Below are 19195 nucleotides of genomic sequence, written 5' to 3'. Positions count from 1 at the left end.
CTATTTGCACAGCCTGAGGGTTAAAGGCAAGCTCTAATCCCTGTTGTTTCTAAATGAATAATAAAAAAAAAAGTATATAGGTGCTATAGATTTCTCCCTCAACAGATCTCAATAAATCTTAGCTGCATGACCCACTAGGTTATACTAAGTCAACTTTCCCGATAGGGTGTCTCCATAATCCCGATTATTTTATTACCTGTTGAGTTAATTCTGAAACTTTTTGAGTACACCTTTTGTAGTATACAGTAACACTTTGTATATCCTAAACTTTACTCTCACAAAAATTTCATTATTTATTAATAGTCTATCATTTTCATTAATTTGTTGTCTGAAAGATTGTCAAAGGTATATGCACGCTTGATGTTATCTATGTGTACAACAAGGTATCTTCATTTTATTCTTAAGATATGCAGCACTGCGACAGATTTATTCCAAAAAAATTTTGACACTTTAAATGTGATTCTGCTTTAACTATTCATTTTTTTGATACACTGTAGATGGTTTTATATGGTGTATGAAATAAACAGAAATATTTGTTTAGGGTCTATAGCTTATTTTCTTTTTCAGTGCACTATGCAAGATCTTTTAAATCATGTTCAGGCTAGTGAAGACGAGATCACATGCGAACTCCAAAAGATTCATGCATGTGATATCAATGGTGAAAATTCTACTTTCTTTAAGTATATGTCATTGCAGAAATTAGTGGTGGTATCAAAAATATTGCTCAAGAAAATAGAAGTTATATAGAGCAATAATCAAATAACAATAAAAAAGTGATTATAGAAAAGTTAATAATTATTAATAGTGAAAAAATATATTAATTTGTATGTAATACAGTGATCTCTTTTTTAAAAATTTTTCTCAGATAAAAGACAATTTTTTTGCACTCACAGCCAAAAGATATATAAGAAAGCAATGCTATTTCTTTTTCATTTAAATTACTAATTCTTCAACATACCTCTCAGTTATGAGTCACAGAAAAAAGTTGGATTTTTCTTCCAAAAAAGCATTTACAAAAATCCTAGAAAGAATATCAAAGTAGAAGCCAAGGCCGTAGCGGGGGGGGGGGGGGATAAAATGACTGAAAAAGGGGGAAAAGATAGCCAAATCTATTGTTCAACCACTTTGGTCCCCCCCCCTCCTCCGAAAACACAGTCTTTAGTTGTATAAGTAGAGATAAATCGTGCACAATAACACTTTGTCGACATTGTGGCGACTCACCACCATTTTATCACAGTAGGATCCAAAACGTATCAACTGTGTTTTGAAAGGGAGGCCTGGCATTGCACACAGATGCACTTGTTCATGTCTAGATATATTTACCTAGGACTTGCAAATCTTAGGAGCCAACATTGCAAAAAAAAAAACATTCATACTGACACCTAAAATTTTCTATGCAGATCACAAAATATTTGGAATTTATGTCTGCATCTTCCAACATGTAAAGATCATCACTAAGTGCTGAAAAAGTTGAATATAATTTTTTTTACTTTGGATTATTTCTCATAAAAATATGCTTGGCTGCCAAGAAATTTGGCCGGCACCTAAAATATTTTTCAATTTTTCAAGCCCTGTTTCTACCCTAAAATTTTGGTCACAGGCAGATGAAATGAAAAAAACCTATTGGCACGCAGCTTACTTTATATTTTTACTCTACTTTCAGCTTCACTCTAAAACACATCCTTAGCAACCTCTTGTGGATCGGGGAACCTCCATTTGAATTAACATAGAAATTTTGCAGTGTTGTATAGTGTCGCTAGTTAAAAAGTATATTATTTGTTGTGAAGTATATTAATTGTTTTAATATTTCCATTCACAAAATTTGCTCATCAGTAAATATGATAACAACGTTTTCAAAGAATTAATATTGGTTTTCAGTTAGCAAAGCTTCTAAAGGTTTTTTTTAATGTCCTCCCTCTCATTTATATAGTCAACCCCTGTTAAAGCACCCCACCCGTTAAAGTTCAAACCTGCTGCCACAAATTTTCTGTGAACAAATCTTCCATATAGGGACCCACCATATATGTAAAAAACCTGTTTTAGCAACAACGTGTTATAATGCCAACTATTGTTGGATGTATACAAAGTCAATGGGTCATTTTCTGAGAATTCCCATGTTTCTATCATTTTGTTTCTTTTTGTTTCGAAAGGATTCGAGTATTTAAACTTTTCATTCCATTGCTATTATCGGTCAACATAACAGCAGTTTGAACAAATGATTTAAAGAATAAGGACTGTTGTGGTCAAAATGTTTTGATAGTGCTTTAGGAAGAGCGTTTATAAAGAACCAACCTATTAAAAAAAAACAAATTTGTTGATAAGCTATAGTGTATCATGAGCATACTGCACCAGTTTGCTTAAGATTGCCATCACAAGTTTTTCAACAGTACATGTTTTTACTTGCACTGGTCAAATTTTGAGTGGTACATATAGCCATTAAGAAATCATCTATCTTAATTTCCTCAATTCAATTATGTCAAAAAGAGTTGTTCTTTCAATAGTATCTGAAAAAATTATGATTATAAAGAAAATTACTCATAGCAAGATATTTCTTGAGAAAAACCAATATGGTATGGACTAAAAACAACGCCACCTTTCCCCCCTTGCTTATTTTGTTTTTGCACATATAAAATGTGTCGCTGAAATTACAATAATTTGAGAGGGAAGTATGTTTCTGTTAAGTTTCATATTGAGAAATATTCAAGTGATTGTACAGTTTAAAATTTTTATGAATTTTCTCAACTTAAAATTGAATGTGTATAAAATAGGTTATTTTATTCATGGTGCAACATAAATAAGATATTGAAATACAACATTTCATAATACACATGTGAATTTATGTAATACAGCTTCTCCAAAACGCTATTACAACTATGGTCTGATATAATGCCAAAATTCTTTGGGTGGGATGGTGGTGTTAAATCGGGGTTTGACCGTATTTGTTCCACTAGGGTTGTTGATACAAATGAAATTGGTGAAAATGATGTGACATATTGTTAAAATTTATGTCATTAAATCACATGCATAGAAATATTTTATTTTACATGAAAATAATAATGGAAACTGTTGCTCTCACACACACGCACGCACGCACGCACGCACACGCGCACACACACACGAGTCAAATACAAAGAATTAAAATTACCTTTGTTTGCTCTGGAAGAATTGTTTGGTAACCTTCACATAATTTCGTAGTTACCTACAGCCAAGTTCTTAGGAAACAAAATTTTTCAAGAGTTAGAAAAAGTCTCACAGATGTATGTACAATATATATATATATATATCAGCTGTTTACTAACATCGTTAAATAATAAATGCTTGTTAAAAGTTTAAGTTCCATAACATCTTAAGTTCTTAAATATTTGACATGAAATTTTTTTTTCTGTGTTTACCCATACACATAAAATCAAAAACAATTTTCGGCAAAAAATTAAATTTGAACACACACAGCAAGGCCATAACCCAAATACTGAAGTAGTAATATGTTTTGAACACTAATCTGCTTCCTCTCATTATAATGTTGTATATACCTCAACACTAAAAACTGCGTCTGAAATTCCAAAATTTGTTTTTTAGTCCCATTGTACGAAATTAATTTTTTATATCGACAAAACAATATAATGATTCCTTATTAAATATTCTTCATCTCAGAGTGAGTTACAGAGTGCAATTTTTCAAGAAGTGGCACATGATTTTTTTCTGAAAATTTAACTTCTACTAAGTATTACAATATTGTTCATTTGAACAGTTCAAAGTACCAAATCTATATTTTAATCCTTTAGTGCATGTGCTTTACAAAAATTAATATTTAACATTACTGCCAATTTTTACCATGCTTTATTTCAATTTCACCATTACTCATCACAAAAAAATAATTAAAATTTTTGTCATTTAGGTACTATAATTTATTATCAATGAATTGTAGCTTCTTAGTTACTTTGTGCATTGAAGGGAGGTTGATCTAAAACACAAATTTTCAATTTCCTTATTTATAGGCGATTATTTATAGCATAGTCATCCAAGCCCAATTTTTATTGTGCCAACAATATTCAAATTATTTATTTACACACATGCTCAATTTTTTTAGACATAATTTTTCATTAAAAAAAATTAATATAGCAAAAAACGTAGAATGTAAAATTTCAATCTGATATTATCGTAATTGCAGATTCATGTTTCATTTGCCATGTAAATATTTTCAATACAATCCAATATATACATGGGCTATTTGATATTTTTCATCATTACCAAGTGGGATCCACTGCCTTATTGATTGTGTGACATTGTCCATTTATATTTTTAAATAACGCATTTACCGAGCAAAAAAATAAGAATATTTCTAAATACTCTCTTATATAGTTCAATAGCAATAAAATAATTCTTACCTCAGTAATGAACATGCTAGCACTTCGTCATGGCTTCGATCGGCGATGTCAGCATACACGTATACCACAGGTTTTGCAGGATATAACGAATCACTTCAACTTTGATGACACCGAAGATATAATCAAAGTTTTATCTGTCATTATCATCGTAAAAAATTGTTTAATTCGAAAAAAAACCAGCATATTTCACCGCTAAATATCACAGCAAGAGCTCGCGACCAGAGGTGAAATTTCCTCTTTTCCAAGATGGCCGCAGTGAACTACTTTTCTTGCTGCTTTAGTGGTCCTAAGTAACTACTAAAAAAGTTCTTAGCTTAGAGATAGTACCGAAAAGTCGAACTACTGGCCAGCTAAGGACAAATCGGCACTTAACTACTTTTTTCGGCTAAAGACCACAGAGATAGTTCACCCCCTGAATTGATTCGGAAATCAAATCGAATTGCCTGAGAATCAAGATGAGCACCCACAGGTTTGAAACACTTCTGATGCTTCTGTATACCATGCTTCTGTACCTCATTTATGCTGTTCTTTCCCACATTTTCAGCAATATTTTGAATTCAAATATCTCAGAGAATATTGCACCCAAACATAGAATTTTTTTGTTGACAAGCAAAAGCATGAATTTTTTTTGTTGGCCTCAGGAGAGACAGATGGTGTTCATATAAAAAGTTTTTTATTTCATTTTAATTCACTGTACAATCCCTTGTAATATGAATGATGTATATGAGGTCTACACGTTATTTGGATACTTTTTTAATTGGAAGTATGCCTCTAGGATCAATGGTTTACCTTGGCTCTGTACCCTGTATATTGGTGAGATAAATTGGCCTCTATTTCAAAAACGGTTTTCACCACTCATGACATGATCTTTTCAATATACCACTTTGTCAAAATCGACAACCAACATCTTGTGCAATTCCTTAGTCATAGTGGGCAATTTTAGTCAAAATGAACAAACAAATGAAAGTTTGGTGATAACAGAGTTAAAAGACATACAAAATATCATGACACATTGAAAGTTTCATAATTGAATGATTAAATTTAAACTATTATATGATGGCCTTTTCCCCTCACAAAATTTCTCAAGCATACAGAAACCTGAAAGAATTTTAATCTACTCTATATTAAATCTTTCGCGTTAGTTACTCTTATTCCTCAAAAAAACTGATTAAAGATATTATGTTGAAACAGGTAAGTAGTATTTTAGTTTTTTAGGTAAAATATTTTCACACAATTTTTCTACCTTTTACAATATTTTTTTTATATTTCCATAACTTCCTATGTAAAAAAGGAATATAAATAAGTGACAATGTAGCTGGGACAGATTAGCTGAAACTTTCTTTAGTTTGCTAAGCATGTAAAACAGATGAGATAACGTAACTATGAATTATAGTGTCAATATTTTCCTCGAGGGTTTTGTTTTAATGCCTAATGGGATGTGTCCTATTACTAATAGGTCTACAGACATGCCAACAGTCTGCCTTTCATCACTACTGAAGCCTTTCAATAGTGATGAATGTTGTCCTTTGCCAGGGAGAAGGACGTCCCCAATGACAACATAACCATATCCCAATAAAGAAAATTGATCAAAAATGAAAAAAAAAATTAAATGGAAGTTCTCACTTTATATATATCTATCACATTATGAAAAAATGAAAATTCGCTGGTAAATTTTTTGGTAGATAATTTTAGTTCTGATTAAAGCATGAAAACAAAAAAAAATTGTAAAAAAATATATATATTTAGTACGCAACGATTTAGTTAACCTGGCACTTTAAAGTTTCGTCAGCTCTATACACTTAGAATAAAAATAAAAAAAACAACCCCAATTCAAATATGTTAAGTAATACAGTTACATGAATGTCTATTTTACCCCAAAGAAAACCAGAATTAGTTTATACATTTGTTAGAAAACATTTTGTGGGAAGCAATGTTTTACTGCATTACGCAAAAGTGTAATGAAGTTAACACTTTTATGGGGCGAAACATCTGAAATTTATCTTAGCAAGACAGATTTTTTCCTCACCCAAATACTTCAATGAATTAGGCATTTTCTATGTAAGTGTATATTGCTGACAGAACCTTAAAGTGCCAGGTTAGTTATATCATTGTGTACTAAATATATATATTTTTTGTTTTAGGCTTTAATCAGAACTAAAATTACCTACCAAAAAATTTACAAGAGAATTATTTCATTCTTTCCATACATTACATGTGATAGATGTATGGTTAAGTGAACTTCCATTAAATTTTTTTTAAATATTTGATCAATTTTCTTTATTGGGATATGGTTATGTTGCCATTGGGGACGTCCTTCTCCCTGGCAAAGGACAACATTCATCACTACTGAAAGGCTTCAGTAGTGATGAAAGGCAGACTGTTGGCATGTCTGTAGACCTATTAGTAATAGGACACATCCCATTAGGCATTAAAACAAAACCCTCGAGGAAAATATTGACACGATAATTCATAGTTACGTTATCTCATCTGTTTTACATGCTTAGCAAACTAAAGAAAGTTTCAGCTAATCTGTCCCAGCTACATTGTCACTTATTTATATTCCTTTTTTGCATAGGAAGTTATGGAAATATAAAAAAAATATTGTAAAAGGTAGAGAAATTGTGTGAAAATATTTTACCTAAAAAACTAAAATACTACTTACCCGTTTCAACATAATATCTTTAATCAGTTTTTTTAGGAATAATAAGAGTAACTAACATGAAAGAATTAAAGAAGACTGCATAGGAATTCTTGCAGGTTTCTGCATATCTGAGACATTTTGTGAGCCAAAAAGGCCATCATAATATTCTAAATTTAATCATTCAATTATGAAACATACAATTCATGTCATGATATTTTGTATGTATTTTAACTCAGTTATCGCCAAACTTTCATTCATTTGTTCATTTGATGAGTGAAAGATCATGTCATGAGTGGTAAAAACTTTTTTGAGATAGAGGCCAATTTATCTCAGCAATATACAGGGTGCATAGCCAACTCCTCACACCACAAATTACTGGCAAACAATTGATCCTAGAAGCATACTTCCAATTAAAAAGTATCCAAATAACCTCCTTGTCAGAAACTTTCCTGACACGAGTACAACAGAAATGGTGACATGACCACAGAAGACAATTGCTATTGCAGGGAGTCCCACATTGTGGGGTTAGCACACCAACCTCTCAGTGAGTATAAAAAAAGCTGCCATTCAGAATTGGCAATAAGTTGTAGGTCCCGGGGTGTGCCCTCATGTGCAGAAAATGGCCAGTGCGACAAAAATGATCAATCATCATAGACATTTTCTGGATATTATGCCATGGTGAACTCAGAAAGAAAAGTCATGCTGTCTCTGCTGTGAATCGTACCCGGGTATATGGTAGCACACTTGCCCAGTTTACAATAGGACGTGGGTTCAATTTTCAGTGGAGAGTAGATGACACTTTTTTTTTGAGTTCACCTGAGCATGGTATTCAGAAAATGTATCTGATTCATTGATAAATTTTATTTTGTTTATTAATTAACATAAAAAACTAGTCCCTCACTTGTGCTGCCATCTAATAATCCTAAAGTAGTTATACAGCCTTTATACTTCAAAATACTAGTACCAAACAATGTATGTAAAGCGGGTTATAGGGGGTTAAAAAGGAAGTGGTAATTTAAAGTAACATCACAGTAGTGAAAAGGTCGCTTTTATATTGGCTATTTTAGTTATATTTGACATCCATATTTTTATGGGCAAATTTTTTCAGCCGTCTCATTGGGCAATTTGCTTGTTTTGGCCCTTGTATTTGTATAAATCGAGACCCTATAAGTAGTGGACCCTAGGAGCTCAGGCCACTTAACCTTTTTATTTGACCCAACTTTTCCCTCAAAAAACAATCCCAAGTCACAAATTCTTTTAATAATTCATGAATATTAAAAGCATCCTCACTGCATACACACTTGCTGTCAATCCTAGACCTTCAATATTTTTGTTTTATCAGAATTCTTGCAGCAACTACGATGAAAATTCACCTTTTTGCTGTGCGGGCACACCCATACACACAAAACTACTATTATTGTAGAAACTGCTATGTGTTGTGCAAAAAATTGCATTATTGTTGTATATTACAAATTACCGTAATGGCACAGACGAAACAGATTACAACAGGTAAAAAAAATTAAAACAAACATTGAAATAGAAGGCAGGCTTTCACGGCCAGTCACTTGTAAAGGGCTTACATCCTGTAAGGGACAGAGCCTGGGTCGTGTCTGGTCTGACAGGCTTTCACAGCCACAGTTCATAATAAAGTTCATTCCTTTTGGGCTGCTATGCCATGTTCCAGGCTTCCTTGAAGTAAACATTTTGTCTACTACTGCGGTGACATCTTCAGTGCGGTTTTCGACAAGCAAGGAGACAAAAAGACCTCCTTGGATAACAGTTATCAACTGACGCCTTGCTGAAGACGCAGACGGATGAACCTCATCGTTGTCATGCCACCAATTTACACATTGAAGTCGAGCAAGTAACGTGCCAATGTTGATGGAATGTGATGGCTTCTGATTGGGTGGGTGGGATCTTCAAATTTGAATGGGGGGGGGGGGTGGAATTCAGAAGAGTTGATTTTCTAACAATCCTGATCTTGGTATTTTGGATTGTCGGGTGCCATATCTTGCTAAAGTGCAGCCCTTCTTCCTTCCTGTTGAAATTAGCTTTGTGCTTAACAATCTCAATAGCTTCTAGGTTCAGTCAGGGGGTAGAAATGTGTTTTTGAACCATGAAGCTATTGAGATCGTTAAGCACAAAGATAATTTCAACAGGAAGGAAGAAGGGCTGCACTTGAGCAAGATATGGCACCAGACAATCCAAAATACCAAAATCAGGATGGTTAGGAAATCAAATCTTTCGAATTCCGACCACTCATTCAAATCTGAAGACTCCGATCCCCACCCACCCAATCAGAAGTTGCCACATCCTATCAACATTGGCATTGGCACTTCACTTGCTGGACATCATGATGATGAGGTTGATCCTTCTGCATCTCTAGCAAAAGCATCAGTGAATAATGGTCATCCAAAGAGGTTAAAATGTCCACCGCAATAGTGGACGCAATGTCTGCTTCAAAGCAGCCTGGAACATGGCATTGTTATACCATGATTTGACCCAAAAGGTATGAACTTTATTATAAAGCAAAAAATGCTTACAAGTGCTAAAACCACCTTAAGGTTGCCATTTTATGTTACTTTTCCATCATTTACCTTATATAGAGTAAAAGCGTTCTATGCTTTGGTGGCACTGCCACCAAACATAGAAGACCGAACTCTTCTGTTCTGTCGCACATGAATACAAATTTGTTGGTAAATATTGACATGAATAAATAGAACACCTCAAGAAACTCAGACCTGGATTTTTTCGAAGAGAAAAAAAAAATATCTGAATAAAAAATTATTTCGATAGTATTGAGAGTATCTCCCATAGATCCGTAGTTGAAGATCTCTATCCGTAGAAACTACAGACAATCTTTAGCAGTAGGCAAGTCTGCTAGTGAAAAGGATAAAGGAATCTCATCAGGAATCTGTCGCATATGAAGAGTTGTAGTCATTACTCCACCACCAAAAATATTGGATAATTGATATTTTTCTGGTTAATTCAGACATTTTGATAATACCATTACAAATTTTTTTTTAATGTTTTTTTATTCACTTAGGTTACATCAGGATGCTAGATTTTGACTATAAGTTCAGGGTGGTTCAAGATATATGTGATGCTATTGATTCAGAGTCAATCCCCTTTGGTGAGATTCCTAAAAGCCATATCATAAATCTTCTAAATGACTTGCATCCCAGGTTTGTATTTTAGTGAATGTTACTCTCTGACTTCTTTAGTTTGTATAGTTAATGTAGAAAATTTCAATAAAACCTCTTATGAGTTTACCATGAAATTGAAAAAAGAAAAAAAGTAATCAGATGAATATACTGTGAGAATCATAAATGTTTCACCAATTAATTTCAAAAACCCAAGTTCACACATAGATTGATTTAAAAGAATTCTTCAGCCTGATAAATGAAAAATAATATTTTAGAGAAATGTAGAAAAATTCAAGTATGAGCACAACTTTTTATACAGTAAAAATCCTATATAATGATACCCTCTATGACAATAATTGCCTATACTATGATATTAATTTTTAGTTCCAATTCACTTTTCAAAGTGTTAATATTGTCATGAAGCAAATGAGAAGTTGAATAGATTTATTACAGGTAAATGAGTGCTCTCTTATAATGCAAAATTAATTAACTCTCTTATAATGCTTAAATAATGCAAATGACAACTGGTAGAACAAATGAAAAATGTCCATCCATCTGAATAAGGCTATGCCCAAACCCATGGCTTTTTGACTACCAATTTGGTGTCTTAGCCCACTGTGCTGACTGATGCAAGTTTTCTAGTGGGCAATATTGTTCATTTATAATGATTAATTTGAAATAGCAATACATTTTGTATACAATACTCTTGAGTATTATTATATAGGAGTTTTACTATATAATTATTGTTTATTCAAAAATGTGTGGGGAAATGCTTAAATGCATCTTGGCATTTGAACTAACAATATCATGTTCATTGTGCTTTGCAAAATTATCAAAGAATGAAATAGAAATCGTTCACCTGATACTAACACAATTAAATAGAATAAATCTGTGTGATGATAATAATAATCACCATAAATAATGGTGAATAAAATCCTGGAATGTTTCAGACACTATGCATGCTGTTCTCAAGCTATATATATTAGATCTCTATTACACTAGCTGAGGGTCCCACTCAGGTTTGTTACAAATCTTAACATCTAATTTACTCAGCAGAAAAAGTTATGCTCGCTCAAGTCAAATGCTTTTATTGGAATGAAGAAAGAAACTTGTGTAGATGTAAGTCTGAAGAAATGTTATGGTTGGTTTAAAATTTGGGTTATTTTACTGGCCCATTTGACTTTGCTTGAGATTTCTGCTCAAAATGAACATGGGCCATCTCAGTGCTATTAGAGGAGTGAATATATCATTGAACAATACATTCTTAAAGGCTTTAATTTATCTTAGAGATATAAATTCTTGAGAATAATCTATTTGGGAGAATATTCTCAAGAATAATAATATTCTTGAGAATATTCTCTGAAAGGATTACTATTATAAACAACTTGAGAATATTCTTATTATTTTCAATAAGAATATTCTCCAGATATTTATAATAGTCCTTCTAGAGAAGATTCTCAAGAATATTTATAATAATGTACATTACAGTAAATATTCTCTAGAAGGCTACTATTATTTAAATAACTTAAGAATATTCTCCAGTTATTCTGATAGATGTACGGTGAACCGCGAGTTCTGGTGGATGTCTCGTTATTTTGGAGACATACTGAGTCATGACTCCTTATCATTTTTAAGTTATTTAATAGAAGAAATATATAGAAGAGAGATTTTCTTGTTACATGTTTGGTCGACAGTTGGAGCCAGACTGAACTCCAATACAAGAAGACACTAGATAATGCCTAGCTAGAGGGTGGCATAAAAAACATAATAAAAATATAAAAATTGCATAAGACAAGTAGCGCCATGGTACTCTTTCACAAGTCTGAAGGACGACATATGGCACAATGCAAAAAAAATATGACAATATAGTTGCTGCAACTAATATAGCATTGACATGTGCACAAATTTTTTTTTTTGAAAATTACAAAAAATATGCAGTACAAAAATTTTTTAAAAAGTAATGAAACATTCATATGCACAAATTAATAAACAAGCAAAAATAAATTGCAAATTGCCAAAAAGTAATAAATGTGCATATATCCAAAAACAATTACTCGAATAGATAATATACATATATATATATACCTATAAAAAATTGAAGAATGAAAATTGTGTGCAAACATAATAATAATATTAATTTTCAAAAAATGTGCAAATAAAAATAATATCAAGGACTTCTTATATGAACTGTATGCCCTGATCGAGTTACATGAGGCTGTTTCGGTTCAGTGAATGGCAATTGCTCATTAAAAGTGCAGTCAAGCAAAAATGCTGGTTTCATAACATAACATAACATAATTTATTTGTCCCCAGTCAATTACAATAATACTATACGAATTAGAATTTACAATTAAATTACATACATCACAATATTTGAAAAAAAAAGATTCAGAGGAAGAAAAAAGTTTGAATGAATACGGTCGAACAGTTAATTCATAATGTGATGAAGAAAGCTGTTACAGGGAAGAGAGCAGTAGCTAAAAGCTAGTAAAATGCTCTCGACCCTATGAAATCTCTGTTCTTGCGATACACGTAAATCTTCTTATTTCTTTAGACCTGGAAGAAACATAAAAAGAACGAAGTATATTGGCCCAATAGGTGTAAATATGTTTATTAATTAAATTAGAGAATGAATTATGGCAACCAAAAGCTGATATAAGAGAATTTCATGCTACGGTTTTTTTTTCACTTCAATTCAATGGCAAATTTTTAATAATATAGAAGGGAGAGGAAAAAGCTAGACAAAAATAAAAATGAAAATAAATAGAATATACACTTGATGTTAACTATCCACATAACCAAATCGAATTATTGTTAACACTTAAATTTACCTGTCGAATTATTTATTTGATATAGAAAATTTGATATCAGGTTAAATTAAATTTTTTACTGCATAATATTTGTTTACATTTCATTTATTGTCTTCCCATTCATTAATTTGTTAATGTGACATTGCTATTGCAGTACTTTACTAACCACAGTTATTGAAACAGAAGGAAAGTTTCAATCTGTCTATTGAAATCATTGTTAGTTTGCCTTTCACGTTCACTGTATACACTTTCAGAGAGCGTTTGATCACTTCATATGGCCCAGAATACGGTTGTTGAAGAGGCTTCTGTATGGTGTTTAGCAGCGCAGCACGAATACATGGGAGGAAACAGCAAGCTCTTTATGAACGAAAACATTGTGAGTCCCATGTGTTGAAGTTTGGATCGGAAGTAAATTGTTTATATGGTCTCAAAGTGTCTGTAGAAATTCTGGCTGTGTTGGCTGAGGATCAGAACTATGGAAGAATTCACCTTTCAGGCACAATGGATCACCATTGTACCTGACCCAATGGTGAACCATCTCAGCAGCAGAAGTGTTGATGTCCGGTTTGATGCTGGCTCGTATGGACAGAAGTATGGTGGTAGGTAACACTTCAGTTCAGTGTTCCATGGCATAGCAGCGTATGGCACCTTTCGGCTGCTGGTGGAACCTTTCAACAATGCCATTTGAGGCCAGATGAGGATCAGAGATTACTTTCTAGCTAGCAAGTGGCAATATTTAATTTGCCACAGTACAATAGTTCCCATACTGAGTGTGTTCACTCAATCTTATCTTTACATATCTTCAAATATCTGAAATGCCTCTATAAATCTTCCCAAAAGATCCAACATTACGATATGAATTTTGTTCTATTTTGCTAGTTAGTGCTACAGATGGCCCTTGGAATAATGTCTGATTAATTATGGCCACCATGTATTTCTATATGTAAAACAAAGTTGTGTTATACAAATATTTATGGTATTAACCTTAATCATAAGTAATTAAAAAAAAATTAAAATCAGGCCTAAGAAATAAAAATTGAAAAAAAAAACTTGTGTACGCATGATCTCTCTCTCTCATAACTCAACAAAGTTTGTTTCTTTTGTTATCATGAGGCAAAATATTTTTCATAATTATTTGCAGTGAATGATTTCATGTCTGCAATTCCAACCATAATCAACATAAGTGAAAATGTTGTAGCCTAAAAAAGAAAATTGGTCCTCCCTTCCAGATCATGATTCAGCTTAACATTTTTTTTTTCAGAGAAAGAACTTGACCATTTTACATCTTGATGTTTGTAGTGGATTATACAGTAAAGCCTCCTCTAATGGACACCTCCAAACAACAGTAATCTCCAAATAACAGCCACATTTTGTTGGAACTGCACGCATCCCATAGACTTAACATTACAAGTAATCTCCGAACAACGATTACTAAACAACGGTCACTTTGGACATGGAGTCGAAAAAAAACATATATCACTATGAGAAAAATAATTTTCAAGCTGATTTTCAAGGGAGTTTTCCCCTTTCCCTGAACTCTACTGAAAAAAGAAATTATGTATACTTTCTTTTCTGGGACACAAATGCTAGATGGGTATATTGGAGGCAGTGGAGAAGGGAAAGCGGCCGCCAAGTGCTCTATAGTTGCATTTAAAGATCACCTAAATAATCTGAAAATGTACTGCAGTCCACTTAATTGAAGTGGGAATGTGCCGCAGGTCACATAAGGGATTTGGAACAGTGCCCAGGTCACTTAAATGATCTGGAAGGGTTTAGGGAGATTTTAACGATATTTGGAATATTGGAACTGGTCTTATTCCCATAATTGTTAAGAAGTATCGTGATCAGGAACAGCGCCCAGGTCACTTAAATGTGCTGTGGGTGGCTGAAGTGATCTGAGAATGTGCTGCTTAGTTAATTCTTACAGAATCAGGTTTGAGATCGTGGACCACATTAGATGAACCCAAAGGCCACATTTGGCCTGCACATCATGAGTTTAGCATGTATGGTTCTTTCTTCCCACCCTAAGATCAACTAAGATCTTAGGGTGGGAACAAAGAACTATTTGAGTTGTTAGAACACGCCATCTTGGTCCATATCAGTTTTTCTCGCCAAGTCGTTTCTGTTGCGCTCTACCTTCACTGCAAGCATAAATTTTAGGATGACAAATTAACACTGTAGATAGATTAATCAATTATTATAATGTTATCAGTATAATTGTATTAGCATATATTAGACTAAAATCAATAAAATAATTATCGTAATCAATTACAGAATGGATATCATTCTACATGTTATATAGATATAAGCTTTTATTTTTTTTTTTCAGGAAAAAAATGGTCACTCCCCCAATAATGACCACATTTTCACAGTCCCATTAGTGTCCGTTGTTGGGAGGTTTTACTGTATTTCTCTTACATGTGCTAATTATGTCTCATGCCACATATTATAATTTCGACCAGGAATCTCTTTCATGTGCAATAAAAGTTTATTCCTGAATATATTGCACCTGAACATCTTATAAGTTAAAAATTATTTTCAAAACAAATTTCATATAACATTTTATATAGACTGTATTTTTATTTGTTTTCAGGGAAGTATTGGAGCATTGCTTTCAATGGTATGGATATGAGACACCTGCTGTAGATAAAAATGGTACTATATAACTCTGTGTCAGTTTCCTGATACAATTTGAAACTATTGTGTCATTATGACATAATACAGGGTGTTTCAAAAAGAATCACCCAATATGAAATGTGCATATTATGAAAAATATTGAACACATAGACACTTAAGATTAATTTTATATTACATGGCTAATCAAAGTTTTTTTACAAACCAAATTAAAGGTGCTCAATATTTCCACCTTGGGATGCACAGCATATGTCTATATGGTAGTCAAATTCGTCCCAAACTTTTGCGAGCATGGTTGCATCCACTGCTTCCACAGCTGCTGTTACGTGTATCTTCAGTTCAGCTAATGTAGCTGGAAGGGGAGGCACATAAATGTAGTCTTTTATATACTCCCACAAGAAGAAATTACACACTGTGAGGTCCGGCGATCTTGGAGACCAGTGATGTTTAACTGAATCGTCATGTCCCGTTCGGTCGATCCATCATTTAGGAATGCGATTGTTCAAAAATTCTTGAACATCTAAGCTGCAGTGCAAAATGAAGTCATCCAAATCGGTTTCTAACTGTGGGAAAATCGCCATATTGACAAACACTGAAGTGGTGGCTGAAGGAAGAGCGTTAGCGCTACCTGTTGGCAACTGTGTAAAACTCGAGATTTCCCTCTTTCTGCCTATACATTATTCTATCAAAATGGATTAAAAGCTGAATAGTTATCATTTTTTAAAATCGAATGATTCTTTTTGAAACACCCTGTACCTAGTATAGAAAACATGGTTTGTTCAAAAAGTATCCGACCATAATTTTTCATGTGTGAACCAATGAAGATCGGGAAGCATGGTTTGATTCACGTATGTAGGCAATTCTAGTGCTCATGATTGAATTTTTTCCTGCTTGCAGAAGCTGCCAGAAGACTGCAGATGAGTAAGGAAGTGTCAGTGTGTGCTGTCACATTTTTGTTTTTGATAAAATTGGCAGGAAAAACTTGAATAATGCTACTGTATTAATAATGATGGAGCTGGCAATTATAACACAGAACCTCTTGGTATACTCCTTGGTGATGGTTGAACCATGCGACAGGAGTCATAAAAGATGGTCAGCATGACTAACATTGCATCTCCTGAGGACCAAATTATCAGTCAAAAAGGAACGAACGGATCCAATGCTAATTCTTCTGCAAGTTCTCTGATCATGATTTGATGATCCTACATCACCAGAGTCCTCACTTAGTCAATAATGATCTCATTTCTTGATGTTGAGGGCCTACCAGAACATGCTTCACTCTCCATTGGATGTTTGGCCATCTTTGAAGTGGTTGTGTCACTCCTTTATCAGTGTGGTACATCTCCAAAGGTCTGTTGAATCTAGCAGATTGTTTCCACTTGGTCAAAAACAAAAATGCAATGCCGCTCACTTACATTTCGTCAATCATTGGCTGTCTGCAGGCAGGAAAAAAACTCAAGCATGCACACTAGGATAGCCTACATAGGTGCACCAAACCCTGCCTCCCTAGTTTCATTGGTTTACGCATGAAAAATTATGGTCAGATACTTTTTGAACAAAGCTCATATTAGCTACAGATTTTGTCATTTGGCTGTGAAAGTATAAATTTATGGTAGTAACAATGTTTATCATTATTTTAAAATGAGAAACACAAGAGATCTATGTGATTTGTGCCGGGGGTAGCTGGGGAAATTTATTAAAGCATTCATGTCTGAACTGTGATTTAAAGCTACATTTGCATAGTTGATGGCAATTGTATTATGCCAAAATATCTTGTTTAGTGACTACTATGATAAATAGTTTTTATTTCTCTGAGGATGCCTTTTTATTACAGTTTTTAAATAGTTTCTTCTATATAACCATGTTAAAATCATGAATTTGTTTTCCAGGTGATAATCTATATTCATTAGATGAGCATGGAGTATGCCGTATTTACGCTGAAACCATGATAAGATTAACAACCATGGTATTTCTTAGCTTTTTTCTCATTATTAGTTGATTGTACTTTTAATGTAGATGTCACGTAAAATTTTTGGCAAAAGTGAAGCTCAAAAGATTCAGATTAATTTTTTTTTTATTTGGTCATTGGTTTTACCTGCTTTTATGGCTGTTTGTGCTTTAAAATCATCCATAAAATATCATTGATGATTCATAAATGAAATCTTTAACACAGAGAAAAAATTCATTTGAATCACATAAAAACTAAAATTTTCATTATTTTTAAAACACAAAGTTAATTAACTTTAGTATGTAAAAAACATGAACACTAATTATTCCTCCCTAAACATTAGCCTAAATAAAAAGTCAAAACTTCATTTAAATTTTTTGTAATGGTTCTTGGTCTTCAATTTTGCATCATTGAAAAAGGTGAATACAGTAGCTATTTTTCTTAAATTTTTCTTCCAAAGGAGCCTTAACTTCAGTTAGTTGTCCAAGGAACACTGCTACTGAAGTTTTATTTGTGATTTTGACAAGAAACAAGTCACAAACATTTGCTTCTGAAATGGTTTTTTATGATCTATGAAACTTCCTCTCCCTACTTCCTATGTTCTTCCTCTATTTCTAGACACTCAACTTTTAGGTCTACAGAAGTAGCTAATGTGACTCAGAAGCTTTATAAATTTCTTCATTTTCGTATCTCAGTTGATAGAGCCAATATAAGTAGGTACAAGGTAAGTAATTCATTGGGTTCCATTTGCTCCAGCATAACAAAAAAACGGGGAAAGTAGAGCACCATAATTTTGACTTTCTCTTGAGAAATATATCTATATTATAATGACACAAAAAACTAAGAAAAGATAGACTGACGTCCAAAAAAAATCAACATTAGGACAATTCACATTTTCAGGAATAGATGAAATGCAAAGAGTGCAACAGGTAGCAACGTTGATCACAAACATAACCTCTCCAAATGAAATCGTCCAACCTTCTATGAGCAGCTAGTGGGCTAATACCCTCTTTTACTGAAATATAGAGTAAACATAAAGTGAAATTCCACTTGGGGCTGCTCATAGAAGCTAACTGAATTTTACAAATCATAGTGAGTTCCTTTCACCCGGGGGTACCTTACATGCAATTTATGCAGCTGATAGTTTGAGTAATTACAGCTAGGCATTTATAACAACTGAACAAAGTTTTTCATACAAAGGTTTTTAACAGCTGGCTAATGCGAAGATATATGTTGGAAAGAGAAACTTCAACTGCCCCTGCTGGAAATCGATCCCACATCCTTTCACTTTCTGGGTGAACGCCCTAGACCACTAAACTACAGAGGCGACAAATATCTCAATCTTTCCTTGGAGCTCATGTGCACTGAACGGGACCGTACATGGACGGTTAGACCTAACTTAGGCCAAAGCTCACAATTGCTGATGATGCCACCAGATGGTGACTTATCCGAAGATGATGTCAGTCTCCGCTATCCATACAAAATATATCTTTGCATCAGCCAGCTGTTAAAAACCTTTGTATGGATAGCCGAGAGTGACATCATCTTCGGAAAGTTTTTCATCCCAAACTTCTGTCTCAAAACTCTAGTCATTTTATATGATAGGTATCATGTATAAGTATTTTTTGCCA

General features: G+C 33.3%; 1 protein-coding gene across 1 annotated transcript in view; it reads left to right on the top strand.

The window, feature by feature from the left end:
• LOC149084879 (sister chromatid cohesion protein DCC1) overlaps positions 1-19195 on the top strand; it is a 72350-nt gene that overhangs the window by 30374 nt on the left and 22781 nt on the right. The window contains exons 5-8 of the mRNA XM_089232615.1: positions 568-658; positions 10073-10211; positions 15576-15637; positions 17506-17582. Coding sequence (XP_089088741.1) covers positions 568-658; positions 10073-10211; positions 15576-15637; positions 17506-17582 — 369 coding nt within the window. The remainder of the gene's footprint in view (positions 1-567; positions 659-10072; positions 10212-15575; positions 15638-17505; positions 17583-19195) is intronic.

The sequence above is a fragment of the Pholcus phalangioides genome, unplaced genomic scaffold (genome assembly GCF_987345545.1).
Source record: "Pholcus phalangioides strain wild (caught in Gottingen) unplaced genomic scaffold, Ppha-v1.0 ptg000007l_1, whole genome shotgun sequence".
NCBI lineage: Eukaryota > Metazoa > Arthropoda > Arachnida > Araneae > Pholcidae > Pholcus > Pholcus phalangioides.
The sequence above is the reverse complement of the archived record's forward strand: the minus strand, read 5'-3'. Positions and strand labels throughout refer to the sequence as shown.